The 19,626-nt window shown below is 42.7% G+C and overlaps 1 protein-coding gene across 5 annotated transcripts in view; it reads left to right on the forward strand.

Annotated features, from left to right (window-relative positions):
- Positions 1 to 17,197, forward strand: part of EP300 (EP300 lysine acetyltransferase) — a 136,589-nt gene extending 119,392 nt beyond the window's left edge. For 3 of the 5 annotated variants that reach the window (XM_075009764.1, XM_075009789.1, XM_075009771.1), the window contains 10 exons: positions 557 to 624; positions 2,103 to 2,253; positions 2,792 to 2,938; positions 3,391 to 3,504; positions 5,024 to 5,189; positions 5,889 to 6,053; positions 6,899 to 6,973; positions 11,487 to 11,669; positions 12,110 to 12,391; positions 13,832 to 17,197. In XM_075009764.1, coding sequence (XP_074865865.1) covers positions 557 to 624; positions 2,103 to 2,253; positions 2,792 to 2,938; positions 3,391 to 3,504; positions 5,024 to 5,189; positions 5,889 to 6,053; positions 6,899 to 6,973; positions 11,487 to 11,669; positions 12,110 to 12,391; positions 13,832 to 16,081 — 3,601 coding nt within the window. In that variant the 3' untranslated portion in view covers positions 16,082 to 17,197. The remainder of the gene's footprint in view (positions 1 to 556; positions 625 to 2,102; positions 2,254 to 2,791; positions 2,939 to 3,390; positions 3,505 to 5,023; positions 5,190 to 5,888; positions 6,054 to 6,898; positions 6,974 to 11,486; positions 11,670 to 12,109; positions 12,392 to 13,831) is intronic. The other 2 variants (XM_075009780.1, XM_075009796.1) reach the window with 2 other exon arrangements.
- The last annotated feature ends 2,429 nt before the right edge of the window (positions 17,198 to 19,626 follow it).

Genomic DNA, 19,626 nt, shown 5'->3' on the forward strand with positions numbered 1-19,626 from the left:
GTTAGTGCTGCTAACCAAGATCCTGTCTTCATCAGTACCTGTTAGTACCTGAGATTTCAGGGGAATAAGTCCATATTGTAAAGGTCAGATGTGTTCATGCTCTGTTATTCAGCTTACTCTTATTCTGTCTTGAAAAGCTCCAAATGGTAAGATGACAGTAACTTTCTGCTGGCAGAGTTACTGCCACGCACCACTTCTTGTCCTCATTTTTATCCAAAATCTGCAGTGTGGATGTGGTCCTCATGTTTCAAACCTATGTTATAAATCTTACTGTGAGTACCTTAGCAACAGCAGGGCAACAGCCACTGTGGGCCCCAGGGCAAGTCCCAGCCCTTAGTGCCCCTGCAACCCTCAGATCTGTGCAGAGAGGTGCTCTGGTGGCAATTCATAGGGGCTCAGAGCTCTGGTCACTGCCACAGTACAGCAGTGGTGGATGGGAGCTCCTGGCTCCAGGGCAAGTGTCTTCTCATGCTCCCCCACCCACCCGATGGTGGTGGGCCTGCCTAGCAGTATTAGGTACAGGGTTATTCATTCCTTTTCCTTGTTTCCATTGTAGCTTTGTGTGTGATGGGTGCTTAAAGAAAACAGGACGAACAAGAAAAGAGAACAAATTCTCTGCTAAAAGTAAGTCCTCCTGATATGTTTAGAGACCGTTTCATGAGTACTGGCTAAGTTCTTAAGAGTGTATTGGGGGAGAGTAAATTTTCCTGCCCTCTTGTATTTTTTAAGCATTTTAAACTTAAATTCTGGGGTTCCATGTTTTTTTGGGGGGGATAGAGATGGGAAAAGTCCAGACAGATCACATCCCTAGTATTTATTCATAATGCACATGTCCAGCTTAGTAACGTGCTAGTTTAGGGACTATAAATGTGGGATACCGAGCATTTTATCTGAGTCTCTAATATTACTGGAGTTGGGGAATGGCTCTTGTATGATTGCCATCTTGGTTTAAATTAAATAATAAATGTGATGACAATACATTCAAATCCTCTCCACAGTTAGCATTTCAGTCTTGACAGAGCAGGCTATTTGGGTTGACCACTTTCTCACTGCTAGCGGTGACTTCTCTTTGGTCAGGATTAATATCAAGGTGAAGGTAATATGTGGGAAGCTTCTGTTCTAATCCTCTGTCTTGTAGACAGAGGGATGATTTTGAAAGCTTTTGTTTGACATTTTTCACTCAGCTTTAAATTACAGCTACAGGTTTGAGTAAATTGCATGTCATTTGGCTCATATTTATAAAAACAACTCAAACATAACACCAATGAGGTATTAGTTTTTACACAGGATTGAAATTTTTATCTGATGTAGTGAGCTTTTCTGACAGAGCAAAAAGGAGACTTAGAGAGCTGAATTGTCTTGAAATGTTGAAAAAATAGTTGGGTCCACATCTTTGCTGTCCCAGAGCTTTTCTCTTCAACTACATTCTTGTGAAATGGAAACTAAATTATGCTGAGACTAATGCTTCAAGTTAGACCACATGGGTACTTTTACCATAATTCAAGCATCCTAGATTCACTGTGATGAGTGAGGAGAGGTCCTTCCCATTTTGTTCAGTTAGCTGGTGTTTCCAATTACTTGCATGCAAATTTTATTTGTGGTACTATTGTATGATGGGATTCACAGGGATGTGCTAAATCTGAAAATTGGAGGGTGCAGACAAGAAACTGTTAATATTACCTGCATAGCTATAAGCTCCAAATAAGATTGGAGCTTTGTGCTAAGGTTCTGACTTAGAATAACAAACTGGATGTCCATCAAAAACCTGTATACTTGCTCTTCCTTTGTTTAGGTGTTTTTGATAGGAGAGATGGCTGTAATCCTTGTGGAATAGAATAGTTCTTGTGGATATGAATGAAATTAACTAGGGTTTTGTTTTCCAAAAAATTGGTTGAATTTCTCTTCAAGGCAATGAAGGTATTGACTGTATTGGCTAGAACCTAACAGCACAGGCAGCCTGAAACCTCTGTGTGCAGCACCTCCTACTTACTCTAGTCGTGGGCCCATCCTGCCAGTGCCTTTGCTTATAATCTAGTGCAAGAATGGAGAAAGAGTTTGAATTTCCAGTGATGCATATCTGAAGAGTTTTATTGTTTGTCTAGGACTGCCATCTACGAGGCTGGGCACCTTCTTGGAGAACAGAGTGAACGACTTTCTGAGAAGACAGAATCACCCTGAGTCAGGAGAGGTCACAGTTAGGGTGGTTCATGCCTCTGACAAAACTGTAGAAGTTAAACCTGGAATGAAAGCAAGGTATACTCCCTCACTTCCTAATGCTGCCTGCTCCCAGCATCATCCTAAGAGATAGGTGTTTGAGTTTTCTATATTTGCTGCTATCTGGCAACTGCAAAGTGTGTGTCTAGCATTCAGAACACTGATAGCTTTCCTAATTGGCTGTCAGTGATGTCATAGCCACTTCTACTAAATTGCATGAGGTATATTAAAGTTCTGAAGATTAAAACAAAACAATTGTTTAAAATAAACTTAGTTCCATTGCATTGTAGCTTTGATTATTTGTACCTATTACTTTCTAGTTTTGTTGTCTTATTCAAAACACTAACATCCCCTCACTCTAGAAGGATTGAGATAAAAAGTGAACAAACTCTTTCAGGTTAACCTGGGATACTTTTCCTCCTCTGGGATGTAGTTGTCAGTATTTGCTTTCCCATTGCCTGTGACGAGTGGCTATGACCATGCATTGCAAATTCTGTCTTAGTGTCTATCTGTATACGCATCTCTGTCCTGATGGAATGAAAGTGTTACTCTCCTGTTTTTCTTATGATCTCTGCAGGTTTGTAGACAGTGGAGAGATGGCAGAATCCTTCCCTTATCGAACAAAAGCCCTGTTTGCTTTTGAGGAAATCGATGGTGTAGACTTGTGCTTCTTTGGCATGCACGTACAGGAGTATGGCTCAGATTGCCCTCCGCCCAATCAGAGGTGAGGAACAAGGGAGGTTGTATTTTATTTTACTCAGAAGTCTTGGTGGAGTGAACCTTCTGAAGTCCCAAACTGAAAGCTTTATAATGCAGCATAATTAAATTTTGTTGTTCAGACTGGTATATCCCAAAACAAAAGTTATGTTACAGTAATATGAGGTTGAAGACAGGTGGAAGACAGAGTGGGCATCTGGCCAGTAGCAGGAAAGAGAAAAATTTTGACCTCATTTTGTAAAGAAATGGGAAGTCAATGAGGAATAGTGAGCAGGTTATTCTAGAGAGGGAAGATCAGATTTTGCAGGCTGGAGGTACATGGGTCTGGCTGCCTTTGAAGACTGCAGCTTGTGCTTCAGGGACCAAAAATAGCATGGATGAGTGTGTACAGATGCTGTGAAATACTTGTGGCCTTCTGTTCTGTAATGTCATGTGTTTTTTTTTCCTATCTTTGTCTAGGCGAGTATACATATCTTACCTCGACAGTGTTCATTTCTTCCGCCCTAAATGCTTGAGGACTGCTGTCTATCATGAAATTTTAATTGGATACCTAGAATATGTCAAGAAATTAGGGTAAGCCTTTAATCCTCCTTCCTATTTTACAGCATCCATTTGTGTACTAGGCACCTCACAGTGCAGATAAAGTGATATGGACCCTGCCCTGAAGACCATGCCATCTAATTTCAACCAGATGCACAATTGAAGGGGCAGTGAAACTATGGGGAATAGACTGATGGGGAGGAAGTGGATTTTGACAGTGAAGTGAGATTATTGTTTCTCAGCAGAGACTCCTGGAGCAGTTTTCTTAGTGTAAAAGAGCTTGGAAGCACGACTCATGCGTTCTGCTCTGTTCCCATCACAGAATTTCCTTATCCCAGTATCTGTAAAACTGCCATGTGGAGTTCAGTTCACACCTCCACTTAGTATTGCTTTCTGTACCTGTGGGACAAGCCAGGTGCACTAGTTTTGGGATTATAGTGCTCAGATAACTACTACTTTCCTGGCATGAAAGGGAGGACTGCTGTTTAGCTAAGCTTCCTAAGGCTTGTTTTCTCTACCGTGCTAAACGGACACCGCTGCAATTGATGCATGCTCTCCCATTAACATAACCGATCTGAATGAAAGATGGAAGTTATGATGACAGAAGAGTGTCTCCTGCTGACATAGAGCAGTGTAGACATTGCCTTAAATTGTTGTACTTTGTCAGTGGGGGGTGGCTTTTTCACACCCTTGAGCAGCATAACTTGCATTAACTTAATGGTAGTGTAGACAGGGCTCTAGAGTGGGATTAGGGATCTGCGGAGACTGTTCTCAGTGAAACAAGGAAGAGTAATTATATCAAGAAATTTGCGTATGTTGTCTAGTCTCCTTTCCCCACTTTCGGGAATTCAAATTTCCAATAGGTGGAAAGGAACTGAGGGCAAATTTGGCATTCGGGTCCTATAGCATTACACAGTCACTACTCTTTGTGGACAGGTGCCCTATGAATTACAAAGGAAATATGCTTGAACACCCAGGTATAGAGGAATTCACTTCTCTGAATTGGCTTTGAAGTCAAAGGGAAAGGAGACAATGGGTTGGAGGGAGTAAAGTAAGTTTCAGAAGACAGGGTAGTTTTTGGAACCTCATCTTCTAGTAAACTGCTTATCCACCTTGTTGGTGAAGGGAAATCATGACTTCTGGTACTGAAATGTTGTCTTTGCTCTGAGAATTCACACTTCTGTCATCTAATTGTAATGTAGTTGGTAGATAAGTTGCAAGCATCTATCAGGTTTTAATGATTTTACCCAAAGACTGGAAAAAATGCTTTACTTACAGTATTGTTCTGTTGCTGCTCTGAGCCAGGGCTGTGCCTTAATTACTAAAAGAATGCATGCCTATATTGTATGCATGCACCAACCAGAATACAGCATAGTATTTGTATTAATGGTATCCATTACTTATGTATAGTGATAGCTGTAGAGGATTGCAGTGCTTGCTCTTTTGGAGTACTAATAGACTTTGTACTGACTCCATCTTGTGGATGAAGGGAATGGAAGACACTAATGATAAACATCAGCATCCTGATGTATTGATATTTTTACAACGGTAGGTACACAACTGGTCATATCTGGGCCTGCCCACCTAGTGAAGGAGATGACTATATTTTCCATTGCCATCCTCCTGACCAGAAGATACCCAAGCCCAAGCGACTGCAGGAATGGTATAAGAAGATGCTGGACAAATCTGTGTCTGAGCGCATTGTCCATGACTACAAGGTTGGTTAAATGTAAATTAGATGTAGCAAGATTTCATGAGCCATCTGTTTTGGTTCTCTTACTGCTGCTTGTCCTGCAATGTGGGACTGTTCAGAGAAATTTTGTGTTCTAGAGTGGATCGAGTGCTTAGCAGTCTGGAGTTAAAATATGTACATTCTATCTAAACCACACAGTTTTTGAAACCATTTTAGTAAAAGAGGTGTGAGGTAATGTCATACCTTCCTCTCCTTGCAAAGAAATAGAAAAATCTACAGGCCTTTGGTAAGGACACCTAATACTCGGGCTGGCACAATTGAGTTAATTTTGGAGATATCACTTAGGTCTTTTTTTAATCACTAACAGTGGGTTGGGCTGCTGGCACAATTGGAAGGATCTAAAGTCTACAGGTTTATGTTACCTTCAGATCAAGGGCTGTAGGAAGTGATGTGATATGCCTTTCTAGCTAATAAATCTGGGGCTTGCAGTGAGTGGCTGGCAGTCTACTGAGCTGTGTTTGTTTGTTTTTTCCTCCCCCCTCCCCCCATGGGGACTGAATGCTTGAATCTTTATTCCACGCTATGCATAATCAAAGGACCACTAAATGTCTTCAGCTTTTTGGGATGCTCTCTTCTCAGAGCTTTTTGTTGTTTCTAAAGAGTATGTGCCCTGCTTCATTTGCTTAGTTATCGTAGCTGTAACCAAGTTTGTCTGTTTTTGTAGGATATTTTTAAGCAGGCAACAGAAGATCGTCTAACAAGTGCAAAAGAGCTGCCTTACTTTGAAGGGGACTTCTGGCCCAACGTGCTTGAGGAGAGCATTAAGGAACTAGAACAAGAGGAGGAAGAGCGGAAGAGAGAAGAGAATACTAGTAATGAGAGCACAGATGTAAGGAGACTCCTTTTACCCAATTTTTCGTGATACTTTCTTTTCATATCTTTGCTCAGTTTCCCTATGCCCTTCGTGCAGAATTAAACATTTTTAAGGCTTAGAGCTTCCTTTGAGATATCACAAAAACTCATTGGGTTTATCTGAAATGTATATTTATTTTGAGATTCAACTCTCCCAATTTCCCAGATAGTACTCATTTTCCTCTCCTGTTTTTCTGCTTGTACATTGAATTCTTGTTATCATTCTACTTAATTGGAGCCCAGAAAATCATTGTCTGGGAGCCATGGAAATCATCAGCCAGCTCATCTTCAGGCTCAGGTGGTTTTTTGGTTTGTCTTAGTTGAGTAGTGTAGAAGGAGCACAAGAGTGAATCCCTGACTGGTGTATTTCATACATTGCTAGGCCAGAAGGAATGACTGATAACGCAGTCTGACTTCCTTTCTAACCCAGGCCACAAAATAATTCCTTGAGCAGATCTTTTATAAGACTGTTCCATCTTGTTTTAAAAAATTTCAGTGATGGAGAATCGACCACAATCCTTGACAAATTATTCCATTAGTTAATTACTCTTAAATGTACACCTTGTTTCGAGTCTGAATTTGTCTTCCTTCAGCTTCAGACTCCAACATTGGATCATGTTATACCTTCTTTTCAGTGAAAAGCCCATTATTAAATATTTGTTCCCCAATTAAATAATTAGAGAATGTGATCAAGTTACCCCTTAACCTTTTCTTTGTTAAGCTAAATGAATTGAGCTTTTCTTGAGTCACTATATAAAGCATGTTTTCTAATCCTTTAATCATTCTCGTGGCTCTTCTCTGAACCCTCTCCAATTTATCAAGATTCTTCTTGAATTGTGGACACCAGAACTGGACAGAGTATTTCAACAGCAGTCGTACCCAGTGCCAAATACAGAGGTAAAATAACCTCTCTACTCTACTCAAAATAGCCCTGATTATGCATACCAGAGTTGCAGTTGTTCCTTTGGCCACAGTGTTGCACTGGGAGCTCGTGTTCATTATCCACCACAGCCCTCAAATCTTTTTCAGTCATTGCTTCGTAGGATAGAATCCCCAATCCTTTATATATTACTTACATTCTTTGTTCTTAGATGTTCACATTTAGCCTTATTAAAATGTGTATTGTTGGCTTGTGCCCAGTTTGCCAAGTGATCCAGATTGCTCTGAATCAGTGACTTGTTTCCAGTTTGTCATCTGCAAATTTTATCAGTAATCTCATTTTTTTTCTTCTAGGTCATTGATAAAAATGTTAAATAGTATAGGGCCAAAAACAGTCCTTGCACAACCTCCTGGAAGTGCACCTGTTGAATGATGATTCCCTGTTTAGTTTTATTTGGAGACCAATCGTTAACCTTTTTAATCCATTTAATGTGTGCCATGTTAATATATTGTAGTTTTTCAATCAAAATTTCATGTTACAAAGTCAGATGACTTGCAAAGTTAAAATTTATCATGTCAACACTATTACTTTGATTAATTGAACTTGTAATTGTATAAAAATACCAAGTTTGACAGGATCTGTTTTCCATAAACCAATGTTGAATTACGTTTTATTACATTGTCCTCAGTCAATACTTCGAGTCCAGTATCAGCTGCTCTGTTATCTTACCCGGGATTGGTGTCAGCCCCATAGGTCTATGATTATCTGGATCATCGTATTTAGCCTTCTTAAAAATTGGTCCATTATTAGCTTTCTTTGCCATCTAGAACTTCTTCAGTGCTCCAGACTTTATAAAAGAGAATCATTAGTGGTTCATCAAGCTCTTCAGGCAGTTCTTTAAAACTGTTGAATGCAAGTTATCTGGAACTATTGAGCTTCAGTAGCTCCTGTTTAACATCTTCCAGAGGTACTAGTGGAATGGCAAGTGTTAGCTCCATATTTGTGTTTTCCTCAAATACAGAACAAATATTTATTGAACAGGTCTGCTTTCCCTGCATGGTTATCAATTCCACCATTTCCATCTAGCAGTGGCTCAATACCATTGTCAAGATTCTTCGTTCCTAAAACATTTTTACCACTTCTTATTATTCTTAACTCTGCTGGCCATAGATCATTCCTTATGTCCCAATTTTCCCCTATCAGTTTTTTTTTTTTACAGTTCCTAACTTCTGATGTATATTCATTACTGTCAACTTCCCTTTTCTTCCATTTCTTATATTTTTCACTTGCCTTCATTTCCCATCTCAGGTCAACTTTTTTACCCAGTACAGTCTTGTTAATCCATTATGGCATTCTAGGCATCTAGTAGCAAGTTCCTAAATGATTCCCAACTTTCTTTCACATTTTTACGATTAAATTTTTTCTCCTAGCTGAGTTTGCTCATGCTTGTGTTCTGATTTGTGAAATCATCACCAAGTATATGTATTACTGGTCTGGCTTTCATTCTGCTTGTGTATTCTAAGTGGGATCGAGTCATGATCATTCCAAAGCTACAATTATTTTTTTAGTTCTGTGATTGTTCCTCTTTTTCTGTTAAGACTACGTTAATAAATAAACAGATCCCCATGTTGTCTTGCAATACTTTTGCGTTGGGAAATTTGTCATTTATAATGTTTAGAAATTTTCCAAGGATGTTTTAGTTCTAGCAGCATAAAACCACCTAGCATATGTCACTCACATTGATGTCCCCATGATCGGTTTTTTCCCCTCTACAAAATATAGACAGAATGTTAGGAGGCAGTCATCCTATTCCCTAGTGTGATTTGGTGGTCTATAGATGATACCAGTTGATTCTCTCTTGTGTTTTATCTTTTACGATATCTATCTGAGCATTCAGGATCACTTTTATCAAAGTGATGAGTGACTTGGAAACAGAGAGAGCCCCTCCTCCCTTTTTACCCACTCAGTCTTTCCTGAATAGATGACCATTCATTTAACATGCCAGTTATGTGAATTTCTGTTAGGTATTCCTTCAATAGCTTTAATGAAGCTGGTCTAAAAGTTGAGAGCACCAATAGGCAATTAGGGGATTGTGGTCAGGGTTTTACCTTGACCACCCAATATCCAAATAAAACCTTGCTCTTTAGATTTCAGTTCTCATGTGATGGCCAATACTCGCTCTCCACACACCTGTAGCCTCAAAAGCAACTAAAATGCAGGTCTGCAGGATACTTTGATAAGCAGAAGTCTGACAACCTTGACTAAGAAGTTTACGTATCCTGACAGTTTTCAGTAGCTTAGGACTCAGAAGAGAGATGCTGTTTTAACAATACTTTTTGGTATCTTCCCAGGATGGATTTTACTGGTGCTCATGTAGTCAACCACACTTGAGCACATGAAAGAATAAAAAAGTCTTGGACATCAGATAATAAAAGTAAAATTAAACAAAACCATAAAAAGGGAAAAGTTGTAAGAAGGTTTGTGTAGTATTCTAGGCTAGAAATAGGAGAGAGAACAACAGTCAGACAGAAATGTTGCTGACACAGTGCCGCTTACTTGGAAGACTGTCCAAAGCCTGGCATAGACTACTTTTGATGTTGTAACTTTGTTCCCTAGAGATGATCTGTCTTGGCATTCTAAAACCTTAGTCTCTCAAGTGGCTTGCTGAGCCAGTAGGTGAGACTTCTCAGCTTTACCCTTAATTCTTATGCTACGCCTAAACTGCATTGCAGCACCTTCCTCCAAGGCCCGTAAACAAAGTGGGTGCGAATCTTATTTTGAAACCATGCAACTTGATTTCATTGTATTTAAGTTAGCTAATCTTTTAGCTATTAGGTGGGGGCATAGTTGGGGGCAGTCTTCCTGAACAGTATTCAGTGTTTGTATACAGGGAGTGATCTGAGAACACCAAAAATATCAAATGCATTTCTGAGGAAGTTGACGAAGCCTGGTGCATGTGAAAGGATCTTGACATGGCATTATGCCAGCAGTTTATGGAAAGTTCAGTGCAAAATAGGTGTGACCATCTTAGAACCAGATGTCACTGTTTTTCTTGCAAACAAGACAATGTGTTAATCTTTAAGAAGGGGATGTATGTAAAATAGCTTCTTTTTGGATATGTTCATCTTGGTAGAAAGTTACTTTAAAGCTTATCCAAATAAAACACTGGAGAAATAAACTTTAAGGTCTGTGTTCCCATGTACCTTATTTCTTGCACAAAATACGTAAAAGGCATCTATAAAAGGGACCAGAAGGCATGACTATGTTCATTAGAGAGTAGTGATCTCACTAGAATAAAAATGAAACTTTCCTCTGTTTCAGCTGAAATTGTCACCCCAGCTCCAGCTACCATTATCCTCACATACACATGTTAATAAAGATCAAAGTGAGAATGAAACCCATTTCTTGGATATAAAGGCACAACTCGTATACATCCCTCTTGGAGGCAGTCTAGAGAAGTGGTTCTCAAACTATGGCTGGGAACCCGTTTGAATGTGATCGCCAGGGCTAGCTTAGACTTGCTGTGGATGGAACCAAAGTCTAAGCTCAAGCCTCACGCCAAACCTGAAGTTATCAGCCCTGAGTGCTGAGACTTAATTATTGCATGCCACTGCCTGGGATGAAGCCCTTGGACTTCAGCTTTGCTGATCCCTCTTCCTGCATCTCCTTCCCAAGCCTGCGTGGGACATTTGGACTTGTCCTTCCCCCCTTCCCCCACAAATACTCCCCACCGCCGAGGTTAATAGGGGATGGATCACTTGATAATTACCCCTTTTAGTCATTCCCTCTGGGGCACCTGACGTTGGCTACTGTCAGACAGCATCCTGGGCTAGAGGGATGTTGATCTGACCTACCCAGAGCCATTATGTTCTTAAATGGTAATTTTTATTATCAGAAGGGAATCATGGTGCAATGAAACTTTAGAACCCCCTGATCTAAAGAGATGACTAAAGTTGAAATGAGTGGTTGGGAGGCTGTGTTAGTGTGAAGATAACAGAAATGAGGTAGACCTGTAAAGTCATTTGAACTGTCTACTCCTTCCCAGATCTCTGGACAGTACAGCATTATTCCTTATGTGTTCAGTGATTCCCCAACTTCAGATGTATCCAGGTTGACAGCTGCATCCCATGCAGTTGACTCCATGGTTTAATGGAGTTTACCATTAGAGAACCTTTTATTAATTACTGGTCTTTGATCGATTTTTATCTTTTTTTCTCTGTTTAACCCCTTCCAGTCTAAGCAAATCTCTCTTATGGGTGCTTACATTCTTCAGATAATTCTTAGATGGTGGTTATGTTGCCAGTCTTGCATCTCTCAAGTGACTCTGATCAAATTAATTCAGACTTCCAAGGCAGTTGGTAACGTTTGCCGACTTTATAGTAAATTATTTTGGAAGCTTTTCTTATATTTCTCCAGTGATGGGAGGTGCTTGTCTAATAAAGTGTTTGCATTTAGAGCTACTGATTTTACTGTTTTTTTAAAATAACTCTCAGAGGCATCTAAACGCCTCTTATTATTCTATAAATTCAGAGATATTGGCTTCTCCGGCAGGTGAGTAAAGGAGACAGCAAAAATGCCAAGAAGAAGAATAATAAGAAGACAAGTAAAAACAAGAGCAGCTTGAGTCGTGGAAATAAGAAGAAGCCTGGCATGCCTAATGTCTCCAATGATCTTTCCCAGAAGCTGTATGCCACTATGGAGAAGCACAAAGAGGTAAAAGCTGATGGCTTGAGAAGTATCTACTTGGTTTGAAAAGCCAAGTACACGATATTTGAATATAGAGTTTAGCAAAAGTACACATTTGTACATGGAGTCACCATCTAGACTCTTTCCCATCAGGCCCATGGGAATAAATACTGATCAGTTAGCTGTGTTAAGAACCTTTATAAGTAAAAGTCTCTGCTGTGTCAGACTGGACCATTGGGCTGCTTAGTTCAGTGATCAGTATTTGTATCAGAGGAAAGGTGGGAGGAGGGGGCATTGTGCACTTGGTGAATTTTGCATTGTTACATGAACAGAAGTGGAAGTTCCTTCATTCAAATAGCTTGATGTGATGCCACCACACCCATCATGGCATGCTAGCATCAGTAGTCCTGGAACAGCATGTGCCCTCTTTGCTGGTGGCTGATTTTAACTTCTGATTTACTTTTCAGGTTTTCTTTGTGATTCGTCTCATTGCTGGCCCTGCAGCAAACTCTCTGCCCCCCATTGTTGAGCCTGACCCACTCATTCCATGTGATTTGATGGATGGTCGTGATGCCTTCCTCACCCTTGCTAGAGACAAGCATCTGGAGTTCTCCTCACTACGAAGAGCTCAATGGTCAACTATGTGCATGCTGGTGGAGTTGCACACCCAGAGCCAGGACCGTTTTGTTTACACCTGCAATGAGTGCAAGCATCATGTAGAGACCAGGTGGCACTGCACTGTCTGTGAGGTATGACTGATACAGCTTTCCCCCACACACATTAGCTCTGGGCACCAAGGTTAAGGAGACTTTTTACATGAAGTCGCTTCTAAAGCTACATTCATAGCAACAGCTTTCTTCATTAATTCTGGGAATACTTTTGCCCCCAGCCATTTGGCTGGTCTTCTGCCTTCAAAATTTCAAAGCCTGTCTACTCCTGTGTAGTCTCTATGTTGGTCCCTCTGCAGTCTGCTCAGCCCTCTTCCCTTTCAAAGTGGCACTCTTGTACCCTACTCCTCTTTGCAGAAGAGCAAGTAAATCAGTTGCACCTCTGACCTGAGGCCCATCTCCCCTCCAGTCCCTCCTGCTCAGGTGACATTTTTGCTGGCTCAAGGCAGACAGGTTTTCTGAGTCCGTGTTATTGGTCTTTATAAATGTCAGATACTGTTTTGCCCACACACTTTTCAATGGTAGTTGTCTGGACTTCTGATGGTACCTGGGCACAGAGGGCATTATAACTGACCTGGAAGAAAAATATAAAATCATTAGTGAAACTTCTCAGATGACCCAAAGACTGGGAGAGTGGTAAATAATGGCCAGCACAGGTGACTAGTCATGGGGGGGGACCGTATCTTGGGAAGCAGTGACTCTGAAAAATACTTGTGGTGGTGGATAATCACCTGAATACCAGTTCTCTGTGCAACCTGTAGTCAAAAGAGCGAGTTGCAGGGAGTAGTCCTTTTCAACAAAAGTAACAAGGAGTCCTGTAGCACTTTAATAAAATAGTCTTTTGGGCATAAGCTTTTGTGGACAGGAGCCTACCTCAATAAATGCACGATCCATGGTAAGGCTGATGGAATATTTTATTCGGTTCTGCTTTCCACAGTTCAAGAAGGGTTGTGATAAATTGGAGGGGGTTCAGAAAAGAGCTGCAAGAATGACTAAAAGATTGGAAAACTTGCTAATAAGCAGCTCAGTCTGTTTAGCTTAGCAAAGAGATGGGTGATGGTCAGTAGAGCTACTTACATAGAGAGCAGTAATGGCATGAGGGCCCTTGAGTCTAGCAGACAAAAGTATAATGAGATCCAGTGTCTGGTAGTTGAAACCAGACAAAGCTACACTATAAATAAGAGGCAAATTTAAGTGACAGTAATAATCATTGGAACAATTTAGCTAGGGTTGTAATGGATTCTCCATCCCTGGATCTTCTTAAATCAAGACTGGGTATTTTTTAAAAGCAGTGGTTTTGATAAATACACATTGATCCAGGAAGTCCTATTGCTTGAGTTAGACAATTAATGTTGATCCTTTCTGCTTTATAAACAACAAGGCCAAATCCCCACCACCATCACCACAGTCCAGCTGTGACAGTTGGGATCCCTTGTTAGTGACCTTACCTCATTTGTATGTTTATTATGCCATGGTAAGTAGACATCTGTTTCATTTTCAAAGTGTTTTGTCTGTTTTCAGGATTATGACCTGTGCATCACCTGTTACAACACTAAAAACCACGACCACAAGATGGAGAAACTGGGCCTTGGTCTAGACGACGAGAGCAACAGTCAGCAGACTGCAACCACCCAGAGTCCTGGAGACTCCCGCCGCCTGAGCATCCAGCGCTGTATCCAGTCCCTGGTCCATGCCTGCCAGTGTCGTAATGCCAACTGTTCACTGCCGTCCTGTCAGAAGATGAAGCGGGTTGTCCAACACACCAAAGGCTGCAAGCGCAAGACCAACGGAGGGTGCCCAATTTGCAAACAACTCATTGCTCTCTGCTGCTACCATGCAAAGCACTGCCAGGAGAACAAGTGCCCGGTGCCATTTTGTCTCAACATTAAACACAAGCTTCGCCAGCAGCAACTTCAGCACCGTCTGCAGCAGGCCCAGATGCTTCGAAGGAGGATGGCGAGCATGCAGAGAACGGGTGTGGTAGGTCAGCAGCAAGGATTGCCTTCACCGACCCCAGCCACACCAACAACTCCGACAGGCCAGCAGCCCCCAACACCACAGACCCCACAACCCCAGCCACCACCACAGCCTGCCTCGCAACCCCAGCCTGCACCTCCCAATACCATGCCGCCCTATACGATGCCAAGAACTCAGCCCCCTAGTGCAGTGTCCCAGGGCAAAGCAGGTGGCCAGGTAACACCTCCAACTCCACCTCAGACTACTCAGCCACCAGTCCAGGGTCCTCCTCCAGCTGCAGTAGAAATGGCTATGCAGATCCAGCGGGCAGCAGAGACTCAGCGTCAGATGGCGCAAGTTCAGATTTTCCAAAGGCCAATTCAGCACCAGATGCCCCAGCTGAACCAGATGGCACCAATGGGGATGAACCCTACCCAGATGGCCAGAGGGCCCGGTGGTCACATAGATCAAGGGATGGGGCCAGCAGGAATCCAGCAGCAGCCCCCATGGGCCCAGAGTGGGATACCCCAACCTCAGCAGCTCCAGCCAGGAATGCAGAGACCAACCATGATGTCAGTAGCCCAGCCAGGGCAGCCTATGAACATGGCACCTCAGCCAGGAATGGGTCAGGTTCCTGGGGCGGCTCAGCCAAAACAAGGATCTCTGCCCCAGGCAGCCTTACAAAACTTACTGCGGACTCTCAGGTCTCCCAGCTCTCCCATGCAGCAGCAGCAGGTGCTTAACATCCTCCACTCCAACCCTCAGCTGCTGGCTGCTTTCATTAAGCAGAGGGCCGCCAAGTACGCAGTGTCTCAGAATCCGCAAGGTATGCCAGGACAGCCTGGAATGCCACAGGGGCAGCCAGGGCTTCAGGCACAGCCAGCCATGCAAGGACAGCAAGGAGGGGTACACCCAAACCCAGCCATTCAAAATATGAACCCCATGCAAGCAGGGGTCCAAAGGCCTAGCATGCCCCAGCAGGCGCAGCAGCAACAGCCTCAGCAGGCCATGGGTGGGATGAACCCTCAGGCACAGCCGATGAACATGAATCACTCTGGGATGTCTCCACAATTCCGGGATCTCTTAATGAGACGGCAGCAGATGATTGAGCAGCAGCGCCATCAGCAGCAGCAACAGCAGCAAGGAGCAGGACCGGGGTTGGGGCCTGGAATGGCCAACCATAGTCAGTTTCAGCAGCCCCAGGGTGTCAGTTACCCGCAGCAGCAGCAGCAGCAACAGCAAAGGATGCAGCATCATATGCAACAGATGCAGCAAGGAACTATGGGACAAATGAGCCAGCTTCCACAGGCAATGAGTGCGGAGACAGGAACCAGTTTGCAGCAGGCTTTCCAGCAGAGGCTACTTCAGCAGCAAATGGGGTCCCCAGCTCAGCCCAACCCTATGAGCCCCCAACAGCACATGCTCCCCAGTCAAGCCCAGTCCCCACACTTACAGGGCCAGCAAATCCCTTCATCGCTCACTAATCAAGTGCGTTCTCCGCAGCCTGTACCCTCACCGCGACCCCAGTCCCAGCCCCCCCATTCCAGCCCTTCCCCTCGGATGCAGCCTCAACCTTCTCCACACCATGTCTCGCCTCAGACCAGCTCCCCACATCCAGGACTGGTAGCTGCCCAGGCTAACCCCATGGATCAGGGGCACTTCGCCAGCCCGGACCAGAGTGCAATGCTTTCTCAGCTTGCTGGCAATCCAGGCATGGCAGGCCTCCATGGTACAAGCGCCACGGAACTGGGGCTCAGCTCCGATAACTCAGACTTGAATTCAAATCTTTCACAGAGTACACTAGACATACACTAGACACATTGTAGCATTTTGGGAGCAAAAAAAAAAACTTATTTTCTCAAGACTTTTTGTACTGAAGACAAATTTTTTTGAATCTTTCTTAGCTAAAACAACATTTTTCCCTGGAACACATCTGAACTCTGGCAACAGTAGTTAACGGTTTTAAAAACAAGAAACCAACAAAATGAACCTGAGGGACAATAGAATACAAAGAATATATTTTTGTTATGGCTGGAATCATAACCAGTCCTTTTTCTTGCTTTTCCTCGCATGCGTGCGTTGGGAGGCAGAGGGGAAAGGGTTGGTCTTTTGGCTGTTGACCGAATGGCCCCCTTCTCATGCCTCCAATAGGTTTTATTTTTTTTTAAATTAATGAAAATATGTAATATTGATAGTTATTATTTACTGAGGCAAATGGTTAACATTTTCTCTATTCTGGTTTTTCTTCACATCACTGCAAAAAACCCACAGGAGAACATTTCCTAAAACCGGAGGACAAAAGGGGTTAATGTTGCTTTAAAAATACATTACATATATATAAATATATATTAAAAATAAATACCAGGTTTTTTCCTCTTTGGTTGAAGAGATGTCAATTCTTTGAAAAAATGTAAAAAAATATTAAATAACCCAGTCCCCTCCTGAAGTCTACTTTTGTCCTCCAAGAATTTTCTATACAAGAGTCTGAGCTTAAAACTTCAAGTATTAAAATAATTTGTACATGTAGAGAAGACATTTTTGCAAATACACAGGGGCAGCTGCCAAATGGATGTAGTATATATATTGTGGTTTCTGTTTTCTTGAAAGAATTTTTTTTGTTATTTTTACATCTAACAAAGGAAAAAAAATAAAAAGAGGGTAAGAAACAATTCCAAGTGGATGATTTTAACCTGAGAAAAGTCCCTGGGGTTTCTTCTTTACACTTGCTTTCTCTCTCTCTCTCTCTCTCTCTCCCCCCCTTCCCCCACCACCCTCTTCCACTTTCTGTAAAACTTGAAAATAGAAAGCAAAAACCCTCATGTTGTAAATCATGCAATTAAAGTTGATTACTTATAAATACGAACTTTCGATCACTGTATAGACTGTTAAAATTGATTTCTTATTACCTATTGTTAAATAAACTGTGTGAGACAGACACAGCCTGCTTTTTGCTGCTTCCCTTCTCTCTCCCACCTGGGGTGGTTGTTTTAAAAGGTTGAGAACTGCAGAGCACATGCTGCTTAAGCTTCTGGTGGTCAGAAGGTGGAGAACTAATTAATATGCATTTGTTTCTGCCATTGCTTTTTTCAAAAAGCAAATTTAAAATGTGGAATCTGATAATTAGTGTGTAAAATGCACATTTGGGTAAGACTCTGTAATTGCATCTGCTCACTTTGTAATTTGCCAGAAAACAAGGCAGGGTCCCCACCTTACACAACTGCCATGCCAGCCCACTGGGCTCCAGTGTGCGTGTGACTGTTAACATCATGAGTTCCAAGGGCCAGTCCTTAATATGAAACCCACATTTCTGCTTGGCCAATACAAAATGGAAAAGCCATATTCCTGTTGGGGTACCCTGGAGAGCTTTTTGTGCCAGCACTGTGACTACATCTACATTTGGGGCTACGTGTGTGATTCTCAGTTCACATTGAGGTAGTCACACTGGCTTTGCTCAATATAGCCCAGAATTCAACAGCCCATTAGTGCACACTCTGGTGCACAGTGGATAGGTGCAGGGCAGACTGGTAGGAACTATGGCGACATACAGCATATGTCCACCAGAGCAGCAGTTTGGAGCTCCTCTTCATCTTTCAGTCTCTAACTACAAAGTCTAGTTTGCTTCCCTCTCCAGCTAAGCGCAGTGCCTCTGTGAATAGATACTGTTCAAGTTGAACTTGTTTTTCTTTGCTCAGGATTTTGGTTCCAGGCACAACTTTTTTCCAAAAATGATGGCTCTGGCAACGTTTTGAAGAATGCCCCTTTTCTAAACTTAGATTTCCAATGTGTCCTGCAGACCCAGTGCCTCAGAGGCCTGAATGAAGGCTGTTTGCTTAGCTAGTGTTAACTGCCCTAAATTTGCACCCTGAGATGGGCAGTGATCAGCTGTGCCAAATCTGAGCCAAGCTGAGGGAGGGGGCTCCAAGAGCTACATGATGGATTTGGAGTTGATGACCATCTTTGGCTCTCCTTCAAAAAATGCCTGCCTCATGTTGTGGCTGTCATGCATCTGCAAGGCCTGGTGTCTGACTCAACAAGTCACCAGCCCCTTGGGGACTTAAGTGGTGACTCCCAAGGAGCCACACAGTTCCATGTGGAAAGTCCAATAGCCTCCGTGACTCCAGAATAGCTTTTGGGGCTGGTGATCTGTGTTTTTCTGCATGGTTCCCTGCAATAAGTCCTGAGCCAGGCTTCTGTGCAAGGCTAGCTCTACCCCAAAGGGTGCAGTGTTTTGATAAATATTTGCAGCAACACAAAGCATTCTTCTCAAGCCAAGGTAACAACATATTAGTCCCCTGGCATACTGCATCCAAGAGTCCATATGTCACCATCAAGAAGTAAAAGTTAAGACAGAGTTCAGAAGGGCACGTGTCGGGGCTCCCTGGGCTATGCTGTAGGAGTCCTCTGCTCCCTTTCTCTTCCAGGGCAAGCACTTCTCTTAACTCAGCCATTTGATGCCTTCCCACTTTTGTTTCCCAGCTTGGGGAAGGTTTGCCAGCAGGGGAGGTGGGGGAGATGTTGGTTGCTTGGTGTCTATGTCCTGGCTCCTGAGGTTTCCTTTGTCTCTTCTGGTTCCATTCTCAGGTGTAGACTTTTACATAGTTTAGTGATGCTGGTCTCCACTATACCACCCCAATATCTGGACCCTTCTCTTTGTATTTGATGCATAGTAATACCAAGCTGTGCATACAGAAATAAATGCTACCAAAACTCTCACTTTCATCAGTCACCAGGAGGGCATAAGCCACAGTTGGCTTTGGCTAGACTGACATGTGGAATCAACTGCATCCTTTTCCCTCGCCTCTCGACTCTAACTCAGGATCAAGGTTCTATTTTGCTAAGTTAATACAGCAGTTCTAGCATTTACTCCTAGGCTGTGTCTAGACTAGCCCCAAACTTCAAAGGGGGCATGGTAATTAAGGTGCCTGGGGATTACTAATGAAGTGTTGCGGTGCACATGCAGCACTTCATTAGGCTAAATCTGACCCGTGGCGACTTTGAAGTGTGAAATTTTGAGGAGTATAGGGACTTGGGAGTACCCCAGGCACTTAAGTACTGGTGGGTGAGCTGTGGCTACACGTGAGCTGGCACTATGAAGTTTAACACTTCGGAGTTGCTGCGGGGGCGGGGGGGGGTACGCAGAATTTGCTTAATGAAGTGCTGCATATGCACTGCAGCTCTTCATTAGTAAACTCCCAACACCCTAATTACTATCCTGCCTTCGAAGGAGGGAGCTAGTATAGACAAGCCCTTAATGAGTGCAGTATATTAGTGTTCCCTTTTTCTAAAAGCAGCACACTTTATGATGAACACACTAAACAGTGCTGATTAATTTAAAACAATATCTGTTTCAGTGCGTTAAG

Source organism: Carettochelys insculpta, chromosome 1 (assembly GCF_033958435.1).
Source record: "Carettochelys insculpta isolate YL-2023 chromosome 1, ASM3395843v1, whole genome shotgun sequence".
In the NCBI taxonomy this organism is placed as follows: Eukaryota; Metazoa; Chordata; order Testudines; family Carettochelyidae; genus Carettochelys; species Carettochelys insculpta.